Here is a 21,200-nt window from a genome sequence, read left to right on the forward strand (position 1 = left end):
ATAAGATACCTCAACCCCGTTTTAAGTCATTATTTTTTAGTATATTCAGACCTTAGAACCCTAAAAATACTCTCTCAAGGTTCTCTCATGATCCAAGAGCCAAACAAAGGGCAAACAACACAAATCAAGTATCGGGAATCCCGTGGCGCTAGTAAGTTTCTTGTTCTTCTTATTGTTGCTGATTTTTGTATTGTTCCAGCTCGTGTGGGAGGTTGTTTTAAGTGTTTTATGTTCTGTAAATACTCCTTCAAATTTTTAATATCAACCCTAGGTGATTTCAAGTCTTCTAAAGTAATTCTATTGCTGAAAAACCCGAATTGATTGCTAGTTTCGCTTCCTTGTTCTTGTGGCAGAATTGGAGAGATATTTCGTGGAAAATTAAGGTCAAATTGGAGTTGTTATTTTTGTTTAAAGGTAAGTAACCTCTTACTCTATATATATATATTTAAGATTATCTAAGTTGCGGCTAAGTCGTTGAAGCTAGAACTTGTGAAATATATATCGAAAGGCTTGGTAGTAATGTTGTTGGTTGGTGGACTGTTTTGGGAGGCTCAATATGATTATTAATGATGTTGTTTGGGCTGTTTGGTGATTGTATTGACTTGTGTGAAGTCATATAAATAGGGGAGGTGCTGTCCGTTTCATCGTAAAATAGGTTGCGGTCGATACATAATAGTTACGACGCTTAAACGATAATGATAGTGTCATTTCTCTTATTGTAGACTAAAGAGTCGTGACATTTGCATAGCTTGAGGTTGGGCAGTATATACAAGGTATGTGAGGCTATCCCCTTCATTCTTTTGCATGACTCCGATTGTACATAATGTAATGAACGAGCTCCCAAAGATACTCTACTCTTAGAAGCTAGCAGTACTTACATTGCTGCCCTTCTTATGAAACGATTGATATTGATGTTACTTCTCTTATTCTTATATTATCAATGTTGTTGGTAGTTCCTGATTCTTATAAGATTCTCGATGAAGAGTTAATCCTAATAACGTGTACGAAGGATACCGACCTTACGTCACTCCGAAAGGTTCAAAATGTGATTCCAATGAGTCCAGCATGCATCATATATATGTATCTATTTTACTCTACCGAGCCGTGCTATAGTCGGCCGGGTATGGCACCTATTGTGCAACCACTGATCAGTTGGGTTTTACCGAGCTCCACGTGGCCGGTATGATTCTACCGAGCCCTATGATGGCCGGGTACGTTTTACTGAGCCTATTACGGCCGGGTACGATATGATGATGGTGATGCCCACAAAGGCGTATGTTTTAAAAGTTTATGTATATATATGTATGTATCATGTGTTTCATGTCAGTAGCCCTCAGAGGTACCTAGATGTCACAGGTTGTATATTCTCTATCCCTGTTTACATTACTGTTCTTACTTATGCTTTCCTGCCTTACATACTCAGTACTTTATTCGTACTGACGTCCCTTTTATTTATGGACGCTGCATGTCGTGCTGCAGGTCCTGATAGACGGGTAGACGCAGTCCCCCACCACAGTAGGCTGTCCAGTTCAGCGGTTATTGGCGAGATCCCTTCTCCGGACTTTCCGTGGTCTTGGTATGCATTTTTGTTATAGACATTATGGGTATGCCGGGGCCCTGTTCCGGCAATGTTGTAGAACTTATGATCCTTTAGAGGCTCATAGACAGGTGTCGACTCATGGTAGCTCGTACCTTATATATAGTTTCTTGACAGTCTTGTCGTCCCATGTTATGTATGTTCATGACATTATCTTTCATTGTTGGATGTTCATGATCCATGTCTACCATTTATATTGATCTTGTCGGCCCTTAAAGATAATAAGGAAGGTTAGATAAAATGTACATTGGTGCTCGGCAAGTATGGCCCGGGTGCTAGTCATGACCCTCCAGTTGGGTCGTGACAAACTTGGTATCAGAGCAAGTCTGTCCTAGGGGTTGTCTATGAGCCGTGTCTAGTAGAGTTTTGATTATGGATGTGTAGCGCGCCACATTTATAATCAGGAGGCTACGTGACATCTAGGGTTGTTACCTTCTTCCTGAATCTAGATCGTGCGTAGAGTTGAGTCGTAAGTGTTCATATCTAATATTCACCTTATTTTCTTTTAGCGATGCCTTCGACTAGGAAGCAAGCAATTAGTAAACGGCTTGATACAGCTGTGAGAGAGGGTAACATTCAGGTGCCTCCAGCCATAGCAGGCCAAAGTGAGCCTCAGAGTGAGATGCCATCTCATACCTCTCTGTCTCCTCCAGAGGATATTAGGAGGCACCCAGTACATCCAGTTCCTCCGTCTGGCACTACAGACCACGATATGCGCAGTGCGGTGCAGTTGTTGACTAGCTTGGTAGCTGCTCAGGCTCAGAGGCAGAATACTGGTGCTGCTGATAAACCGGTTATGCATGCTAGTGATACGGAGGCAGTAGAGTTGGCTTCTTATCGGTTATGGGATTTAGCGATTTTATGGTATTATTGTACCATCCCGGTAAAGCCAATGTTGTGGCAGATGCTCTCAGCCGTAAGTCAATGGGAAGCTTAATACATATTGAGGCAGGTAGACAAGGGTTGACCAAAGAGCTTCACCAGCTGGCCAATATGAGAATCAGATTGTTGGACTCTGATGACGGAGGTGTTACTGTACAGAATACAGCAGAATCATCTTTGGTAGCCGAGGTAAAAGCACGGCAATATGAAGATCCTACCTTAGTAAGATTGAGAGAGGGAATTCAGCAGTGTAAGATTACAGCTTTCAAGATCGGAGGAGATGGGACACTGAGATACCAGGGCCGATTATGTGTGCCTAGTGTGGCAGGGTTGCGAGAGAAGATTATGATTGAGATTCATCAGTCCCGATATTCTATCCATCCTGGCTCGACAAAGATGTATCATGACGTTAAGGAGCAGTATTGGTGGGATAACATGAAGAAGTCTATTGCAGAATTTGTAGCCCAGTGTCCTAATTGTCAACAAGTAAAGATCGAGCATCAGAAACCTAGTGGATTGATTCAGAATATAGAGATTCCGACCTGGAAATGGGAGGTGATTAATATGGACTTCATTATTGGATTACCTCGCTCTTATCATAAGTTTGACTCCATCTGGGTGATAGTTGATCGACTTACAAAATCTGCCCATTTTTTGCCAGTTAAGACAACTTACACGGCTGAAGATTATGCGAAGTTGTATATCAAGGAGATTGTTAGGCTTCATGGTGTTCCGGTATCTATTATATCAGACCGAGGAGCTCAATTTACGGCTAACTTTTGGAGGTCTTTTCAGAAGGGTTTAGGCACACAAGTAAATCTCAGCACTGCATTCTATCTGCAGACTGACGGATAGGCTGAACGTACCATTCAGACGCTTGAAGATATGCTACGAGCATATGTTCTAGATTTCAAGGGGAATTGGGATGACCATCTAGCACTTATAGAATTCGCCTACAATAATAGCTACCATTCCACTATTAAAATGGCCCCGTATGAGGCACTGTACGTGAGGAGATGTAGATCACCAGTTGGATGGTTCGAAGTCGGTAAGGTAGAATTATATGGGCAAGATTTGATTCACCAAGCCATTGAGAAGGTGAAAGTGATACAAGAGCGACTGAGGATGGCACAAAGCAGGCAAAAGTCTTATTCCGATGTCCGACGTCGTGATCTGGAATTTGAGGTTGGTGATTGGGTTTTCCTGAAGATCTCGCCGATGAAGGGTGTTATGCGTTTTGGGAAGAAGGGTAAGTTGAGTCCGCGGTATATTGGGCCGTACAAAATTCTTCGACGAATTGGACAGGTTGCTTATAAGTTAGAATTGCCATCCGAATTAGAATTTGTACACCCGGTATTCCATGTATCTATGTTGAGGAAATGTATTGGAGACCCTTCTCGGGTCGTCCCTATCAAAGATGTACAAGTTACAGAGGATCTATCATATGATGAAGTGCTAGTGGCTATATTAGATCGACAAGTTCGCAAGCTGAGAATAAAGAATGTAGCTTCTGTCAAAGTATTATGGAGGAACAAGAATATAGAACAAATGACATGGGAAGCAGAAGAGGAGATGAAGTCTAAATACCCTTACCTATTCCAGAGTGAAGATAACGAGGATGCCGGGGGAAAGAAGGACACATTATAAGGTGGAACGGCTCTATGAGGTAAGCAATAGCTTGTGAATACATTTTTTTTAATACAAAATGGTGATATGCAGATAATGTACATATCCATAATGCTTTGTATAGTCTTGTAAGGCCATAGGTTGGGTTTAACTGCTTGCAAGTTTGGCTAGTGTCCATTTTATAGGGGAAGCTCAGCCGGAAATTTCCGTCAGAATCCACGATGAGTTAGACACCCCATAAACCCTTACATTCGAGGACGAATGTTCCTAAGGGGGAGAGGGTGTTACAACCCAAATTTGCATACCTTAGATCACGCCGTAAGTTATTCGACGTAAATCCAAGAAGAGATTATCTTTGAGATGATAAAAAGTTAATCCTATTGGTCTTAAACGATACAAGGGTGTATAAGAGTGGTTAACAAGTATTAGAAGTTAAACGAATCAAGGATGTTGTAACCCATATTTTCGGGTAACACTAGAGGTGATTAATTGTCCCAAGAGATCATGTTTTAATGTATTTGAATCATATAATATCCGTATCATAAGTCTTGAAGTCAAGCGAGTTATGAAACAAATTCGATAAAAGTTGTCGCAACTTACGTTTATAATTTTACTTAAACTTTAGGTCAAATGTTACTACATTTTTCTCCCAATATACTTGGAATTATGGGGTGATCTACCTATCAAATTGAAGATCTATGAGTCTAGTTTCCAACGCATTAAACCGTTCGCCGATACGATCTCGGAATAGAGAGATATTCACATTTTCGTAAGAGTGCACCAAGCAGCTCTCTATGGGGCCCACATAGGCGGTTTAAGACATATGGATATATATAAGATACCTCAACCCCGTTTTAAGTCATTATTTTTCAGTATATTCAGACCTTAGAACCCTAAAAACACTCTCTCAAGGTTCTCTCATGATCCAAGACCCAAACAAAGGGCAAACAACACAAATCAAGTGTCGGGAATCCCGTGGCGCTAGTAAGTTTCTTGTTCTTCTTGTTGTTGCTGATTTTTGTGTTGTTCCAGCTCGTGTGGGAGGTTGTTTTAAGTGTTTTATGTTCTGTAAATACTCCTTCAAGTTTTTAATATCAACCCTAGGTGATTTCAAGTCTTCTAAAGTAATTCTATTGCCGAAAAACCCGAATTGATTGCTAGTTTCGCTTCCTTGTTCTTGTGGCAGAATTGGAGAGATATTTCGTGGAAAATTAAGGTCAAATTGGAGTTGTTATTTCTGTTTAAAGGTAAGGAACCTCTTACTCTATATATATATATTTAAGATTATCCAAGTTGCGGCTAAGTCGTTGAAGCTAGAACTTGTGAAATATATATCGAAAGGCTTGGTAGTAATGTTGTTGGTTGGTGGACTGTTTTGGGAGGCTCAATATGATTATTAATGATGTTGTTTGGGCTGTTTGGTGATTGTATTGACTTGTGTGAAGTCATATAAATAGGGAAGGTGCTGTCCGTTTCATCGTAAAATAGGTTGCGGTCGATACATAATAGTTACGACGCTTAAACGATAATGATAGTGTCATTTCTCTTATTGTAGACTAAAGAGTCGTGACATTTGCATAGCTTGAGGTTGGGCAGTATATACAAGGTATGTGAGGCTATCCCCTTCATTCTTTTGCACGACTCCGATTGTACATAATGTAATGAACGAGCTCCCAAAGATACTCTACTCTTAGAAGCTAACAGTACTTACATTGTTGCCCTTCTTATGAAACGATTGATATTGATGTTACTTCTCTTATTCTTATATTATCAATGTTGTTGGTAGTTCCTGATTCTTATAAGATTCTCGATGAAGAGTTAACCCTAATAACGTGTACGAAGGATACCGACCTTACGTCACTCCGAAAGGTTCAAAATGTGATTCCAATGAGTCCAGCGTGCATCATATATATGTATCTATTTTACTCTACCGAGCCGCGCTATAGTCGGCCGGGTATGGCACCTATTGTGCAACCACTGATCAGTTGGGTTTTACCGAGCTCCACGTAGCCGGTATGATTCTACCGAGCCCTATGATGGCCGGGTACGTTTTACCGAGCCTATTACGGCCGGGTACGATATGATGATGGTGATGCCCACAAAGGCATATGTTTTAAAAGTTTATGTATATATATGTATGTATCATGTGTTTCATGTCAGTAGCCCTCAGAGGTACCTAGATGTCACAGGTTGTATATTCTCTATCCCTGTTTATATTACTGTTCTTACTTATGCTTTCCTGCCTTACATACTCAGTACTTTATTCGTACTGACGTCCCTTTTATTTGTGGACGCTGCATGTCGTGCTGCAGGTCCTGATAGACGGGTAGACGCAGCTCCCCCACCACAGTAGGCTGTCCAGTTCAGCGGTTATTGGCGAGATCCCTTCTCCGGACTTGCCGTGGTCTTGGTATGTATTTTTGTTATAGACATTATGGGTATGTCGGGGCCCTGTTCCGGCAATGTTGTAGAACTTATGTTTCTTTAGAGGCTCATAGACAGGTGTCGACTCATGGTAGCTCGTACCTTATATATAGTTTCTTGACAGTCTTATCGTCCCATGTTATGTATGTTCATGACATTATCTTTCATTGTTGGATGTTCATGATCCATGTCTACCATTTATATTGATCTTGTCGGCCCTTAAAGATAATAAGGAAGGTTAGATAAAATGTACGTTGGTGCTCGGCAAGTATGGCACGGGTGCTAGTCATGACCCTCCAGTTGGGTCGTGACAAGAAGACCGTGGAACGTTCGAGGATCATGATTGTGTGGGTGGAGGAGATTCCATTGAGAAGTTATGGAACTGAAGGCTCATGTGATAGAAGAGATATGCTCACGCTTCAAGAGGTAACTCGTGAAACCTCGTATATGCTAGTTGTCTAGATTACATATGATTTTTAATACTGGGATTGCTTCCGCTGCTTATTATAATCCAACACAAAGCGGATAATATATATCATATCATGTTAAGAGCATCTTTGGACAGTTTTAGCCCAACAACTGGCCGGTATCAGAGCCACTATTTTGGCAGGACGAGTATGGATATAGCAAAGTGATAGTGTAGGGCCCCACTTAGTGCCTTTGTCCATCTATTGGCGGGATTACTAACTTTACTCATAGCTTCAAAGATGCGTATACAGCCTCTCCTTAGGTTTCATTGATCGTAAATACTCGAATCATGTAGGGGAGAATGTTGGATGCGTGTGAACAAAGTCTCACATGAGAAGTAAAATCTTTAAGAAAAATCGTGTGGGTTTGACCCAAAGCCGATAATATCACATCGTGATAACAATATTTTTGGACCGTTTAAACCTAACACATGAGTCTCAAATGTATATAGAAGTCATATGATTTTTGTTCCCCTAATTTTACAAGACATTAATGTAGACTGTAATCATCATAGGTTACGACCTTAGCCACCCAAGTGACGGAGCTATACCCCAAGGAATGATTCAAACAACTACTCTTTCTCTTCATTTTTGTTCAATTCTATTTTGGCGTGAACTTGAAATTTTAAGCAGACTTAAGTGGCAGTGATTGGTACAAACCTGAAAAAAAAATTAAAACTTCGAAGTCATCGCATGCGAGTACTAATACATTCAAAGTGATGACCATAATTCAAGAAAATAAAACATAAGTAAACTATAAAAAAAATGTTTTAACATAAGTAAACCACCACCTCACCCCGCCCCCAAAAAGGAAAAAAATACAAATTTGCTTAACATATAAAAAACATGTAGAAAATTTGAAACACTTTCAAATTTGGTGATTGAAAGTGGAAATGTCCTTTTATCTTTTTTATTCGATATTATGTCTTCTCCCAACTATATAATACTGGCAATACGCTTAACTTTTTATCCTTGAATTTGCTCGATATAGCCTTTTCTTCCTTGTCAAGAGAAAAAGACGTTAAATTGTATTATATACAGTTTGGTATTATTGTTAAAAGTTTAATGAATAAGATGATGATATGAGAATTCTTCATTACGTATTATTGTGTTCTGATTTTTATTATCACAAGACTAAAACCAAGCCATCCAACTGGCCTGGAGATGAAGAAAAAAAATTCCTTGATTAGTTTCTTGAAATTAAGAGATAGAAAGAACTTGAAATTAATAAAGTTCTTATCGAGAACTTAGACGTTTGAATTAATGAAAATTGGAGATGAAAAAAAACGTATGTCCTTGACTAATTACTACTAGAAATTAAGAGAAAGAAAGAGCCTGAAACTTATAAAGTTCTTATTGAGAACTTCATCATTCAAAAAGATAGAGATTATACATTACACCCAATTTATAAAAAAAAATACAATAAGGTAACAGCAAAAGCAAAACAACAGAACAGTAGAGAGATATCGTACTCATTTACGTTCTTTATTAATCCGCTAAGTATATGAATTAATTAAATACTACTACTTTACAAATCAGGAGTAGTTTTATTCCCGAGTAATAGTCATAGCCACAACACCAAAGAGGACATTATTCTGAGGGTATGCATTAATTAGTAGAAGGTTTAGAAAATTTCTAGTGCTAGTGAAACTTTTCCTTTTTAACAATACTAGACCGAGACGGGCTTATTAATGGAGCAAGAAGGACAATACTGAATTTTTATATAGCTGACCTCCATTCGTTTGAGATTGAGACACAGTTATTATTAATGTTATATGCAGTAGTCATATTCACACTGGTGTCAGTTCCTCGATTAGTTGATGAAGACCGAAATCGGGAACGAGTTTGCAAAGATGGTAACACAAATGACTTGCAAGTTAATGTTGTTGCAACAAAAATGGATTCAAATCATGATATTTGTACTACTTTTTCAGGGTTTTTCACACAAACATATATGTTATCTATGTCAAAGAGGATAGACATACAGGAACATACCGGGTCAAACCAACTGATTCATACATATGAAAAAGTACGATAAAAGCCAATGGCCTCTTCCAAACAGGGCACTCCTAAAGCATAAGGGATGGCTCAACTATCAACCTCTGGAACGACAACTGGCTCCCACACAATAGATGCCTACGCCACACGATCCAGGGGCCCATACAACACATGGAGGAACAACTATATGTATCCTCAATCATCTCAAACCACTCATGGTCTCTAGGGATACATCCTACAACTGTTCAATTCATAAATAACTGTAACGACCCGTCCGGTCGTTTTGATTATTTCAGCCCCCCCTCCCCCTCATTTACTGCTCAATTTATGATTTACAGTTGTTATGTGACTCGTTGGGGTGATTGGTTTGGGTCCGGTGAGGTTTTAAAATGAATTGGAATACTTAGTTCCAAGGTTTAAAACTTAAGTTGAAAAGGTTGACCGGATATTGACTTATGTGTAAACGACCCCGGAATAGAATTTTGATGATTTCAACAGCTCCGTATGGTGATTTTGGACTTAGGAGCGTCTCCAGAATTTTATTTGGAAGTCCGTAGTTAAATTAGGCTTGAAATGGCGAAAATAGGAATGTAAGTTTGAAAGTTTGACCAGGGAGTTGACTTTTTGATATCGGGGTCGAAATCCAGTTCTGTAAATTTTCATAGCTCTATTATATCATTTATGAATTGTGTGCAAAATTTGAGGTCAATCGGAATTGATTTGTTTGATTTCGGCATGGAATGTAGAAGTTGGAAATTGTTAGTTTTCATTAGGCTTGAAATAGAGTACAATTTGTGTTTTTGATGTTGTTTGATGTGATTTGAGGGCCCGACTAAGTTCGTATCTTATTTTAAGACTTGTTGGTACATTCGGACGGAGTTCTGAGTGGCTCGGGTGTGTTTCAGGGCGAGTTTTGAGCAAGTCCGGGCATTTCGGCACTCTAACGATGTTATGGAACAGTTGAAGTGCGGAGGGTACATTTTAGAGTGCAGAAGTACGGCCACAAACTCCCAAAGTGCTGGGGCAGTAGGAATTGTGTGGACCGCACTTGAAGATGTGCGGACCGCAGTTTAAATTGTGCGGTCCGCAGAATTCTTCTCGCGGCCGCAGAAAGGTGATTTCGCAGATTCGCTGGTCAAACTTCGGAAGCTTATATCGTTTATTCTACAAGGAATTTGGAGATGATTCAAATTCAAAGGTTGTAGACCTTTGAATCTAGTTTCTAGAAAGGTATAACAGTAATTATTTGGACATTTGTATAGAAAGTTATGCGTATTTTACTGAAGCCTGGTAGTGCAGTCACTGTGAAGTGCGGCCGCACAATTTGGATTGCGGCTGCGGAACTTGGAAATGTGCGGACAACTCTTGAAATGTGCGGGCCGCACATTGGGAGATCAGACGTGGTACTATATAACCGAGGGTTAGGGTATTATTTTATATTTGGACTTTGGGAGCTCAGTTTGTGCGATATTTCGTGAGATTTTTAAGAAATTCATCGGGGTAAGTGATTCTAACTCGGATTTGGTTAACATACATAAATATATCATTATTTTCATCATTTAATCAGTATTTGGAGATGAAAATTTGGGGAAAATTGTAGAAATTTCATAAAATAAATTTTTGGGATTTGAATGTCGATTCGAAGTCGGATTTGAGTGAAACTAGTATGGTTAGACTCGTAATTGAATGGGTTGTCAGATTTTATAATTTTTGTCGGATTCCGAGATGTGGGCCCCACAGGCAATTTTTTAATTAAATTTCGGATTTTTGTGGAAAATATGTATTTTCATATGGAATTGATTCCTATAATTTGTATTGACTAAAAAGAATTAATTGTGGCTAGATACGAGGCTTTCAGAGACTAATTCTCGAGGCAAGGGTATAGCGGAGTAAGAAATTACACGGTTTGAGGTAAGTAACACTTCTAAACTTCGTTCTGAGGGTATGTGCGATGATCCCAAAGATCATCTTTAAATTTAAGAATTATTTCTATGTTCTAAAATCTCAAATAGCACTATTAATCATTTCTTGACTTGCGTGTACAGTCCGTATAATTTTCCAAAAAGTTTTTATATGAAAAATTGATTAAAATGTGAAATAGAGCCTTAAAACTCAATTGAGTTGACTTTGGTCAATATTTTGAGTAAATAGATCCGGATCAGTATTTTGACAGTTTTGGTAGGTCCGTATCATGATTTAGGACTTGGGCGTATGCCCGGAATTTAATTTGGAGGTCCCTAGCTCAAGTTATGGTCATTTAACGGAAATTAGGAATTTAAAGGCTAAAGATTTCCAAGTTTGACCACATATTTGATTTTTTTATATCAGGGCTAGAATCCGATTCCGGAAATTGGAATAGCTCCGTTATGTCATTTGTAACTTGTGTGCCAAATTTTAATTCATTCCGGATTCGTTTAATATGTTTTGGCACGAGTTTTACAAATTGAAAAGTTTGAAAATCAAAAGTTCGAATCGAGGTTTGAATTGTAATTTCTGTGTTGTTTGATGTGATTTGAGACCCCGGGTAAGTCCGTATTATGTTATGGAACTGGTTGGTATAATTGGACGAGGTCCCGAGGGGCTCGGGTGAGTTTCAGACGTGTTTCAGATCATTTTCGTAAAGGTTTGCAGGTCTGGTTCTGGTGTTTCGCACCTCCGACTTTTGGAGCGCAGGTGCGGCCCCACTTCTGCGGAGAGACTCGTCGCTTCTGCGATTTTGGAACTGGGCAGCCTACTCGCTACTGCAGTTAGGCCTTCGCAAATGCGGAAGGCACCGCTTCTGCGGCTCCTTCATGCACTTTTGCGCAACCGCAAAATGCGGCTTAACCTCCGCAGATGCGGACACATGCTGGGCAAGCCTATTTCGCAGATGCGAGATTTTTCTCGCAAATGCGAGCTCGAAGATGCGAAAATGCTGGACAGATTGCTTGAAAATTGGGAGTTAGCCATTTTTACTCATTTTTGGGTTTTGAGTCTCGGATTTGGGCGATTCCAAAGGGGATTTTCACGACTTTGAATTGCGTAAGTGTTCTATAACCAAAAATGATTATACTTCATAAATCCTTGTCTATATTCATTATTTATTTCGGATTTAGATGGAAGAAATTGGAAGTTGTGTAAAACTTTCCAAAAACGAAAAATAAGATTTGAAGGTCCAATTTACATCAAAATTTCATAATTTTTGTAAGGTTGGACTCGTCTCGGAACGAGTGTTCGGATTTCGTAAGTTTTTATGAGATTTGATATGCGGGCCCTACTGTTAATGTTTTAGATAAATTTTGGATTTTAATTCGAAAAATTAGTAAATTCATATGGAATTAATTTCTATGATTTGTATTGAGTATATTGAATTGTTTATGACTAGATTTGAGGATTTCGAACACGAATTCGCGAGGCAAAGGTTTATTGGAATCTTGAATTTGGTTACAAAGCGAGGTAAGTGTCGTGGTTAACCTTGACTTTAGGGAGTATGACTTATTTGTCTATTTGCTACGTGATTTAATGTGCGAGTATAATGTATATGTGAGGTGACAAGTACTTATGCGTTGTGGTTGAGTCAAAGCATGCAGGTGGAATTTGTTTATTGTGAATAATTGCCTATGTAATTAAGATATTCCTACTTTTATTCGTGAAATTATTATCTATTTAATTATTGTTGAATATTTTGGAAGGTGAAGTCGGTATTCTGGTATTGAATTGATTGATAAGTGTATATCCCCGCATTTAAATACTCTTCCGAATTTATATTATTATTTTTATGGTAAGAAAAAGTGTAAAAGCATGAAGGGTGATGTCGTGCTATTTTTACTATTTATAATATCATTGTGATGGTAAGGAAGAGTGTAAAAGCACGAAAGGTGTTGCCTTGCCATTTGTGAGTGTAAAAGCACGAAGGGTGATGCCGTATCATTTTCAGAGAGTGTAAAAGCACGAAGGGTGATGTCGTGCCAAATGAGAGTAAAAGCATGAAGGGTGGTGCCGTGCCATTTTCATATCATCATTTGCTCATTTTATTGTTGAGGAATTATTTGGTTGCTAAGTGATAATTCTCCTGCTGAAATTATTATATCAACCCCTTTCGCATGTTCCCTCCCAAATTTATAAAGTGTTATTTATTATTTTATTGTTGCTTCGTATTTGTATATCCTTGTACAGGTTGTTTACGTATGTGTCCTGTCATAGCCTCGTCACTACTTCGTCGAGGTAAGGCTCGACACTTACGGAGTACATGAGGTCGGTTGTACTCATACTACACTCTGCACTTCTTATGCAGATTTTGGAGTTGGTCCCAGTAGCGTACCATAGACGTGCTCAGATTTAGCTACTCAGAGGAGACTTGAGGTATAACTGCACAGCGTTTGTAGTTCGAAGTCCCCTTCTATCTTATCTCAGCTGTGTATTATTTTTCAAACAACTTGAATTTTATTCAAACCTTTATTTGTATTATTCTAGTAGCCCGTGCACTTATGACACTAGATTTAGGGATGTATTTTGATAATTCGGTATTTATGATAATTCGGAACATGGGTATAGTTGAGACTAATGGGGTCGATTTTGCGGTATTTCAGATGACGGATTCTGCCGAGAGGTGGTGGAGAGATTTTATGTTGCCCAGACCAGACGGGTCGCCTACGCTGACATGGGAACAGTTCTCACAACTATTTCTAGAGAAGTTCCTCCCTATCACATTGAGAGAGGATTTTCGCAGGCAGATTGAGCGTCTCAAGCAGGGCAGTATGACTGTTACTCAGTACGAGACCTGTTTTGTGGATCTAGCTCGTCATGCTCTCCTTTTAATTCCTACTGAGGGAGAGAGAGTGATAAGGTTTATTGAGGGACTTACTCACCCTATCAGGCTTCAGATGGCCAATGAGACCGGATGTGAGATTTCCTTTCAGGCGGCTGTTAATGTTGCTAGGAGGATCGAGATGGTTCTTGCACAGGAAAGAGGGCAGGGGTCTGATAAGAGGCCTCGGCAGTTCGGTGGGTTCAGTAGTGCCTCGTATGGAGGCAGGGGTAATTTTGGTAGGGGTCATCCTCCCAGGCCGTTTCATTCAGCGCTCCACGCATCCTACAGTGCACCATCAACTCTTATCAGTGAACCTCCGATCCAGAGTTTTCAGGGTGGTTACTCAGTTTGACAGGGACAATTTTAGGGTCAACAGTCACAACAACCGAGGTCCTATTATACTTGTGGTGATTGGAGGCATATTGCTAGATTCTGCCCAGGTCTCAGGGCAGCATGCAGTAGCAGGGTTCTCGTGCTATGATTCCAGCACTAGTTGCTTCACCGCCTGCTCAACCAGCAAGAGGTAGGGGTCAGGCATCTAGAGGTGGAGGTCAGGCTATTAGAGGTGGAGGCCAGCCAGTTAGAGGCCGTCCCAGGGACGCAGTTCAGAGTGGTGGGGCCCAACCCTGATTTTATGCTTTTCCAGCTAGGCCTGAGGCCGAGTCATCCGATGCCGTGATTACAGGTATTGTTTCAGTTTTCCATAGAGATGCTTCAGTTCTATTTGATCCTAGATCTACTTATTCCTATATGTCCTCTTAGTTTGCTTCATATCTGGTGATGCTTCATGATTCTTTGAGTGCTCTTGTGTGTGTGTCCACTCCGGTGGGAGGTTCTATCATAGTAGATCATGTCTATCGTTCGTGTGTGATTACTATTAGGAGTCTTGAGACTAGTGTGGATCTTCTACTTCTTGATATGGTAGATTTTGATGTCTTCTTGGGTATGGATTGGATGTCACTTTATCGTGCTATATTGGATTGTCATGCCAAGACGGTGACCCTCGCTATGCCGGGGTTACCTAGATTAGAGTGGAAAGGAACTCCTGGTCATTCTACAAGCAAGGTTATTTCTTATATGAAGGCTCGATGTATGGTCGAGAAGGGGTGTCTAGCCTATTTGGCTTATATTCGCGATCCCAGTGTGGATGTTCCTTCTATGGACTCAGTACCAGTTGTTCGTGAATTTCCAGAAGTATTTCCTGCAAATTTGTCGTGGATTCCACCCGACAGAGATATAGACTTCTGTATTGATTTGGCTTTGGGCACTCAGCCCATTTCTATTCCATCATATCGTATGGCCCCGCCGGAACTGAAAGAACTGAAGGAGCAGTTACAAGACTTTCTTAATCCGGGATTTATTAGACCTAGTGTCTCGCCTTGGGGTGCACCGGTGTTATTTGTAAAGAAAAAAGATGGTTCAATGCGAATGTGTATAGATTATCGACAGTTGAACAAGGCTACTATCAAGAACAAGTATCCACTGCCAAGAATTGATGACTTATTCGATCAGCTTCAGGGTGTCAAGGTGTTTTCAAAGACCGACTTGAGGTCTGGTTACCATCAGTTGAAGATTAGGGCATCTGATGTCCCTAAGACAGCTTTTTGAAATCGGTATGGGAATTACGAATTCGTAGTGATGTCATTTGGGCTGACAAATGACCCAGCAGCATTTATAGATTTGATGAATCGGGTGTTCAAGCCCTATTTGGATTATTTTGTGGTTGTATTCATTGATGATATATTGATTTACTCTAGCAGTCAAGAGGAGCATGAGCAGCATCTTTGGAGTGTGCTTCAGACTTTGAAGAATAATCAGTTATATGCCAAATTTTCAAAATGTGAATTTTGGTTAGACTGAGTTGCCTTTTTGGGGCATGTTGTATCGGCAGAAGGCATAAAAGTGGATCCTAAGAAGATTGAGGATGTTCAGAATTGGCCTAGACCTACTTCGGTTACAGAGATCTGTAGTTTCCTGGGTTTGGCAGGTTATTATCGTTGGTTCGTAGAAGGGTTTTCATCTATAGGATTTCCATTTACCAAACTGACCCAAAAAGGTGTTCCATTCGGATAGTCAGACGAGTGTGAGTTGAGCTTTCAGAAGCTCAAGACTGCTTTGATTACGACGCTAGTGTTGGTATTACCCACAGGTTCAGGATCTTATACGGTGTATTGTGATGCATCTCGCGTTGGGCTTGGTGCAGTATTGATGCAAGATGGCAGGGTGATTGTATATGCGTCGCGATAGTTGAAAGTTCACGAGAAGAATTATCTTGTTCATGACTTAGAATTGGCAGCCATTGTTCATGCGCTGAAGATTTGGAGGCATTACCTGTACGGTGTCTCGTGCGAGGTATTTATTGATCATCGTAGCTTACAATATCTGTTCAAACAAAAGGATCTCAATTTGAGGCAAAGAAGATGGTTGGAGCTGTTGAAGGACTATGATATCACTATTTTGTATCATCCCGAAAAGGACAATGTGGTGGATGATGCTTTGAGTAGAAAGGCAGTGAGTATGGGCAGTCTTGCGTATATTTCGGAAGGTGAGAGACCGTTAGCGGCAAATGTTCAGACTTTGGCTAATGCGTTCGTAAGGTTAGATGTTTCAGAACCCAGTCGGATTCTAGCTTGCACAGTCGCTCGGTCTTCTTTATATGAGCGCATCAGAGAGCGGCAGTATGATAATCCTTATTTACTTGTCCTTAAGGACACGGTACGGCATGGTGATGCCAAACAGGTTGTTGTGGGGGAAGATGGAGTTTTGCGAATGCAGAGTCGTATTTGTGTGCCTAATGTGGATGGGCTTTGTGAATTAATTCTGGAAGAAGCCCACAGTTCCAGGTATTTTATTCATCCAGGTGCCGCCAAAATGTATAAAGATTTGCGGCAACATTATTGGTGGAGGAGAATGAAGAAGGATATAGTTGCATATGTAGCCCGGTGTCTGAATTGTCAACAAGTTAAGTACGAGCATCAGAGACCTGATGGTTTACTTCAGAAGTTAGAAATTTCTGAGTGGAAGTGGGAGCGTATCACTATGGATTTTGTTGTTGGGCTTCCACGGACTCAGAGAAAATTCGACGTAGTTTGGGTCATTGTAGACAGGTTGACCAAGTCAGCACATTTCATTCTAGTGGCAGTTACCTATTCTTCAAAGCGGTTAGCTGAAATTTACATTCGTGAGATTGTCCTCCTTCATGGTATGCCCGTGTCTATCATTTCTAATCGAGGTACGTAGTTCACTTTGCACTTCTGGAGGGCTGTACAGAGTGAGTTAGGCATGCAGGTTGAGTTTCGAATTCATTGGATCCTTTCCGCGTTCGAGAATCCACCCCCTCCCCCCTTCTTCCACTCCGCCCCGAAGAGTAACTACGACCAATTTAGTCACGTTTTCATGTTACAATTGAACACTATCCATTTTTTATTATTCTCAAAGGATAAGATTATTCTCTTTACCAAACATATGCGGATCGAGTACATCATTTCATCCACAGACAAATAGACAGTCAGTACGCACTATTCAGATATTTGAAGATATGTTTCGCGCTTGTGTTATAGACTTTGGAGGTTCTTGGGATCAATTCTTGCCACTTGCATAGTTTGCCTATAATAATAGCTACCAGTCGAGCATTTATATGGCTCAATATGAAGCATTGTACGTGAGGCGATGTCGTTCGCCAGTTGGCTGGTTGGAACCGGGAGAGCCTCGGTTGTTGGGTACCGATTTGGTACAGGATGCCTTGGATAAGGTCAAAATTATTCAGGATCGACTTCGCACAGCTCAGTCTAGACAAAAGAGTTATGCCGGCCGTTAGGTTCGTGATATTGCATTCATGGTTAGAGAAAGAGTATTGCTCCGGGTTTCACCTATGAAAGGTGTAATGAGGTTTGGAAAGAAGGGCAAGTTGAGCCCTAGGTATATAGGACCCTTCGAAATTCTTGAAAGGGTGGGCGAAGTAGCCTACAAGATTGCATTACCACCTAGTTTATCAGCGGTTCATCCAACGTTCCATGTGTCTATGCTCCGAAAATATCATGGTGATCTGTCCCATATGTTAGATTTCAGCTCAATCCAATTGGACAAGGATTTGACTTACGAAGAGGAACTGGTTGCTAATCTAGACCGGCAGGTCCGACAGTTAAGGTCTAAGAGTTATCCATCAGTTCGAGTGCAATGGAGAGGTCAGCCGGTAGAAGTATCTACCTGAGAGTCTGAGTCGGACATGCGGAGTAAATATCCACACCTTTTTACCATCTCAGGTACTTTTCTAATTCCGTTCGAAGACGAACATTTATTTTAGAGGTGGAGAATATGATGACCCAAAAGGTCATCTTTAAATTTAATAATTATTTCTATGTTCTGAGACCTCAAATAGAACTATTTATCATTCCTCGATTTGCATGCGCAGTCCGTCTAGTTTTCCGAAAAGTTTTTATATGAAAAATTGATTAAAATGTGAAATAGAGCCTTAAAACTCAACTGAGTTGACTTTGGTCAACATTTGAGCAAACGGATCTGGATCAGTATTTTAACAGTTCTAATAGGTCCGTATCATGATTTGGGACTTGGGCGTATGCCCGAAATTTAATTTGGAGGTTCCTAGCTCAAGTTATGGCCATGTAACGAAAACTAGGAATTTAAAGGTTAAAGATTTTCAAGTTTGACCACGGATTTGAATTTTTTATATCGGGGACGAAATCCGATTCTGGAAATTGGAATAGATCTGTTATGTCATTTATGACTTGTGTGCCAAATTTGAAGTCATTCCGGATTCGTTTAATATGTTTTGGCACGCGTTTTACGAATTGAAAAGTTTGAAAATCAAAAGTTCGAATCGAGGTGTGAATTGTAATTTCGGTGTTGTTTGATATGATTTGAGACCTCGGGTAAGTCCGTATTATATTATGGAACTGGTTAGTATAATTGGACGAGATCTCAAGGGGCTCGGGTGAGTTTCAGACGTGTTTCAAACCATTTTTGTAAAAGTTTGCAGGTCTGGTTCTGGTGTTTCGCACATGTGACTTTTGGAGCGCAGGTGCGGCCCCGCTTCTACGTAGACACTCGTCGCTTCTGCGATTTAGGAGCGCAGTTTTTATGCGTATTTTACTGAAGCCTGGTAGTGCAGTCACTGTGAAGTGCGGCCGCACAATTTGGATTGCGGCCGCGGAACTTGGAAATGTGCGGACAACTCTTGAAATGTGCGGGCCGCACATTGGGAGATCAGACGTGGTACTATATTACTGAGGGTTAGGGTATTATTTCATATTTGGACTTTGGGAGCTCAGTTTGTGCGATATTTCGTGAGATTTTCAAGAAATTCATCGGGGTAAGTGATTCTAACTCGGATTTGGTTAACATACATAAATATATCATTGTTTTCATCATTTAATCAGTATTTGGAGATGAAAATCTGGGGGAAATTGTAGAAATTTCATAAAATAAATTTTTGGTATTTGAATGTCGATTCGAAGTCGGATTTGAGTGAAGCTAGTATGGTTGGACTCATAATTGAATGGGTTATCGGATTTTATAAATTTTGTCGGATTCCGAGACGTGGGCCCCACAGGCGATTTTTTAGTTAAATTTCAGATTTTTGTGGAAAATATGTATTTTCATATGGAATTGATTCCTATAATTTGTATTGACTGAAACAAATTAATTGTGGCTAGATACGAGGCTTTCGGAGACTAATTCTCGAGGCAAGGGTATGGCGGAGTAAGAAATTACACGGTTTGAGGTAAGTAACACTTCTAAACTTCGTTCTGAGGGTATGTGCGATGATCCCAAAGATCATCTTTAAATTTAAGAATTATTTCTATGTTCTAAAATCTCAAATAGCACTATTAATCATTCCTCGACTTGCGTGTACAGCCCGTATAATTTTCCGAAAAGTTTTTATAAGAAAAATTGATTAAAATATGAAATAGAGCCTTAAAACTCAATTGAGTTGACTTTGGTCAACATTTTGAGCAAATGGATCCGGATCAGTATTTTGACAGTTTTGGTAGGTCCGTATCATGATTTAGGACTTAGGCGTATGCCCGAAATTTAATTTGGAGGTCCCTAGCTCAAGTTATGGCCATTTAACGGAAATTAGGAATTTAAAGGCTAAAGATTTCCAAGTTTGACCACATATTTGATTTTTTTATATCAGGGCTGGAATCCGATTCCGGAAATTGGAATAGCTGTGTTATGTCATTTGTAACTTGTGTGCCAAATTTTAATTCATTCCGGATTCGTTTAATATGCGAAAATATGTCCGCAGATGCGAAAATGCTGGACAAAATGCTTAAAAATTAGGAGTTAGCCATTTTTACTCATTTTTGAGTTTTGAGTTTTGAGTCTCGGATTTGGGCGATTCCAAAGGTGTTTTTCACGACTTTGAATTGGGTAAGTGTTCTATAACCAAAAATGATTATATTTCATAAATCCATGTCTATATTCATCCTTCATTTCGAATTTAGATGGAAGAAATTGAAATTTTTGTAAAACTTTTTAAAAATTAAAAATTAAGATTTGAAGGTCCATTTGACATCAGAATTTTGTAATTTTTGTATGGTTGGACTCGTCTCGGAATGGGTGTTGGATTTCATAAGTTTTTATGAGATTTGAGACGTGGGATCCACTGTTGATATTTTAGATGAATTTCGAATTTTAATCCGGAAAATTAGTAAATTCATATGGAATTAATTCCTATGATTTCTATTGAGTATATTGAATTGTTTATGACTAGATTTGAGGATTTCGAAGGTAAGTGTGGTTAACTTTGACTTGAGAAAGTAGAACTTATTTGTCTATTTGCTACGTGATTTAATATGCGGGTACAATATATATGTGAGGTGACAAGTACTTATGCGTTGTGGTTGAGTAAAAGCATGCAGATGGAATTTGTTTGTTATGAATAATTGTCTATTTAATTAAGATATTCCTGCTTAAGTTTATTATTGATTATTTGATCATTATTCGTGAAATTATTATTCATTTAATTATTGTTGAATATTTTGGAAGGTGAAGTCGGTATTCTGGTATTGAATTGATTGATACGTGTATATCCCCGCATTTAGATACTCTTCCGAAGTTATATTATTATTTTCATGGTAAGAAAGAGTGCAAAAGCACGAAGGGTGATGCCGTACCATTTTTATTATTTATAATATCATTATCATGGTAAGAAAGAGTGTAAAAGCACTAAGGGTGTTGTCGTGCCATTTGTGAGTGTAAAAGCACGAAGGGTGATGCTGTATCATTTTCAGATAGTGTAAAAGCACGAAGGGTGATGTCGTGCCAAATGAGTGTAAAAGCACGAAGGGTGATGCCGTGCCATTTTCATATCATCAGTTGCTCATTTTATTATAGAGGAATTATTTGGCTGCTAAGTGATAATTTTCCTGCTGAAATTATTATATCAACCTCC

General features: G+C 39.6%; 1 protein-coding gene across 1 annotated transcript; it reads left to right on the forward strand.

Annotated features, from left to right (window-relative positions):
• Window positions 1–13,517: 13,517 nt before the first annotated feature.
• On the forward strand, window positions 13,518–14,135 carry LOC138894906 (uncharacterized). The gene has a single exon (XM_070179641.1). It carries the CDS (start codon window positions 13,518–13,520, stop codon window positions 14,133–14,135), a length of 618 nt encoding a protein of 205 aa, XP_070035742.1.
• Window positions 14,136–21,200: the final 7,065 nt, after the last annotated feature.

This window comes from Nicotiana tomentosiformis, chromosome 6, assembly GCF_000390325.3.
Source record: "Nicotiana tomentosiformis chromosome 6, ASM39032v3, whole genome shotgun sequence".
Lineage (NCBI taxonomy): Eukaryota > Viridiplantae > Streptophyta > Magnoliopsida > Solanales > Solanaceae > Nicotiana > Nicotiana tomentosiformis.

What these genes read in the sequence shown, in the direction of transcription:
- LOC138894906 (XM_070179641.1), top strand. Translation starts at nt 13,518, where the DNA reads ATGGGTATAGTTGAGACTAATGGGGTCGATTTTGCGGTATTTCAGATG.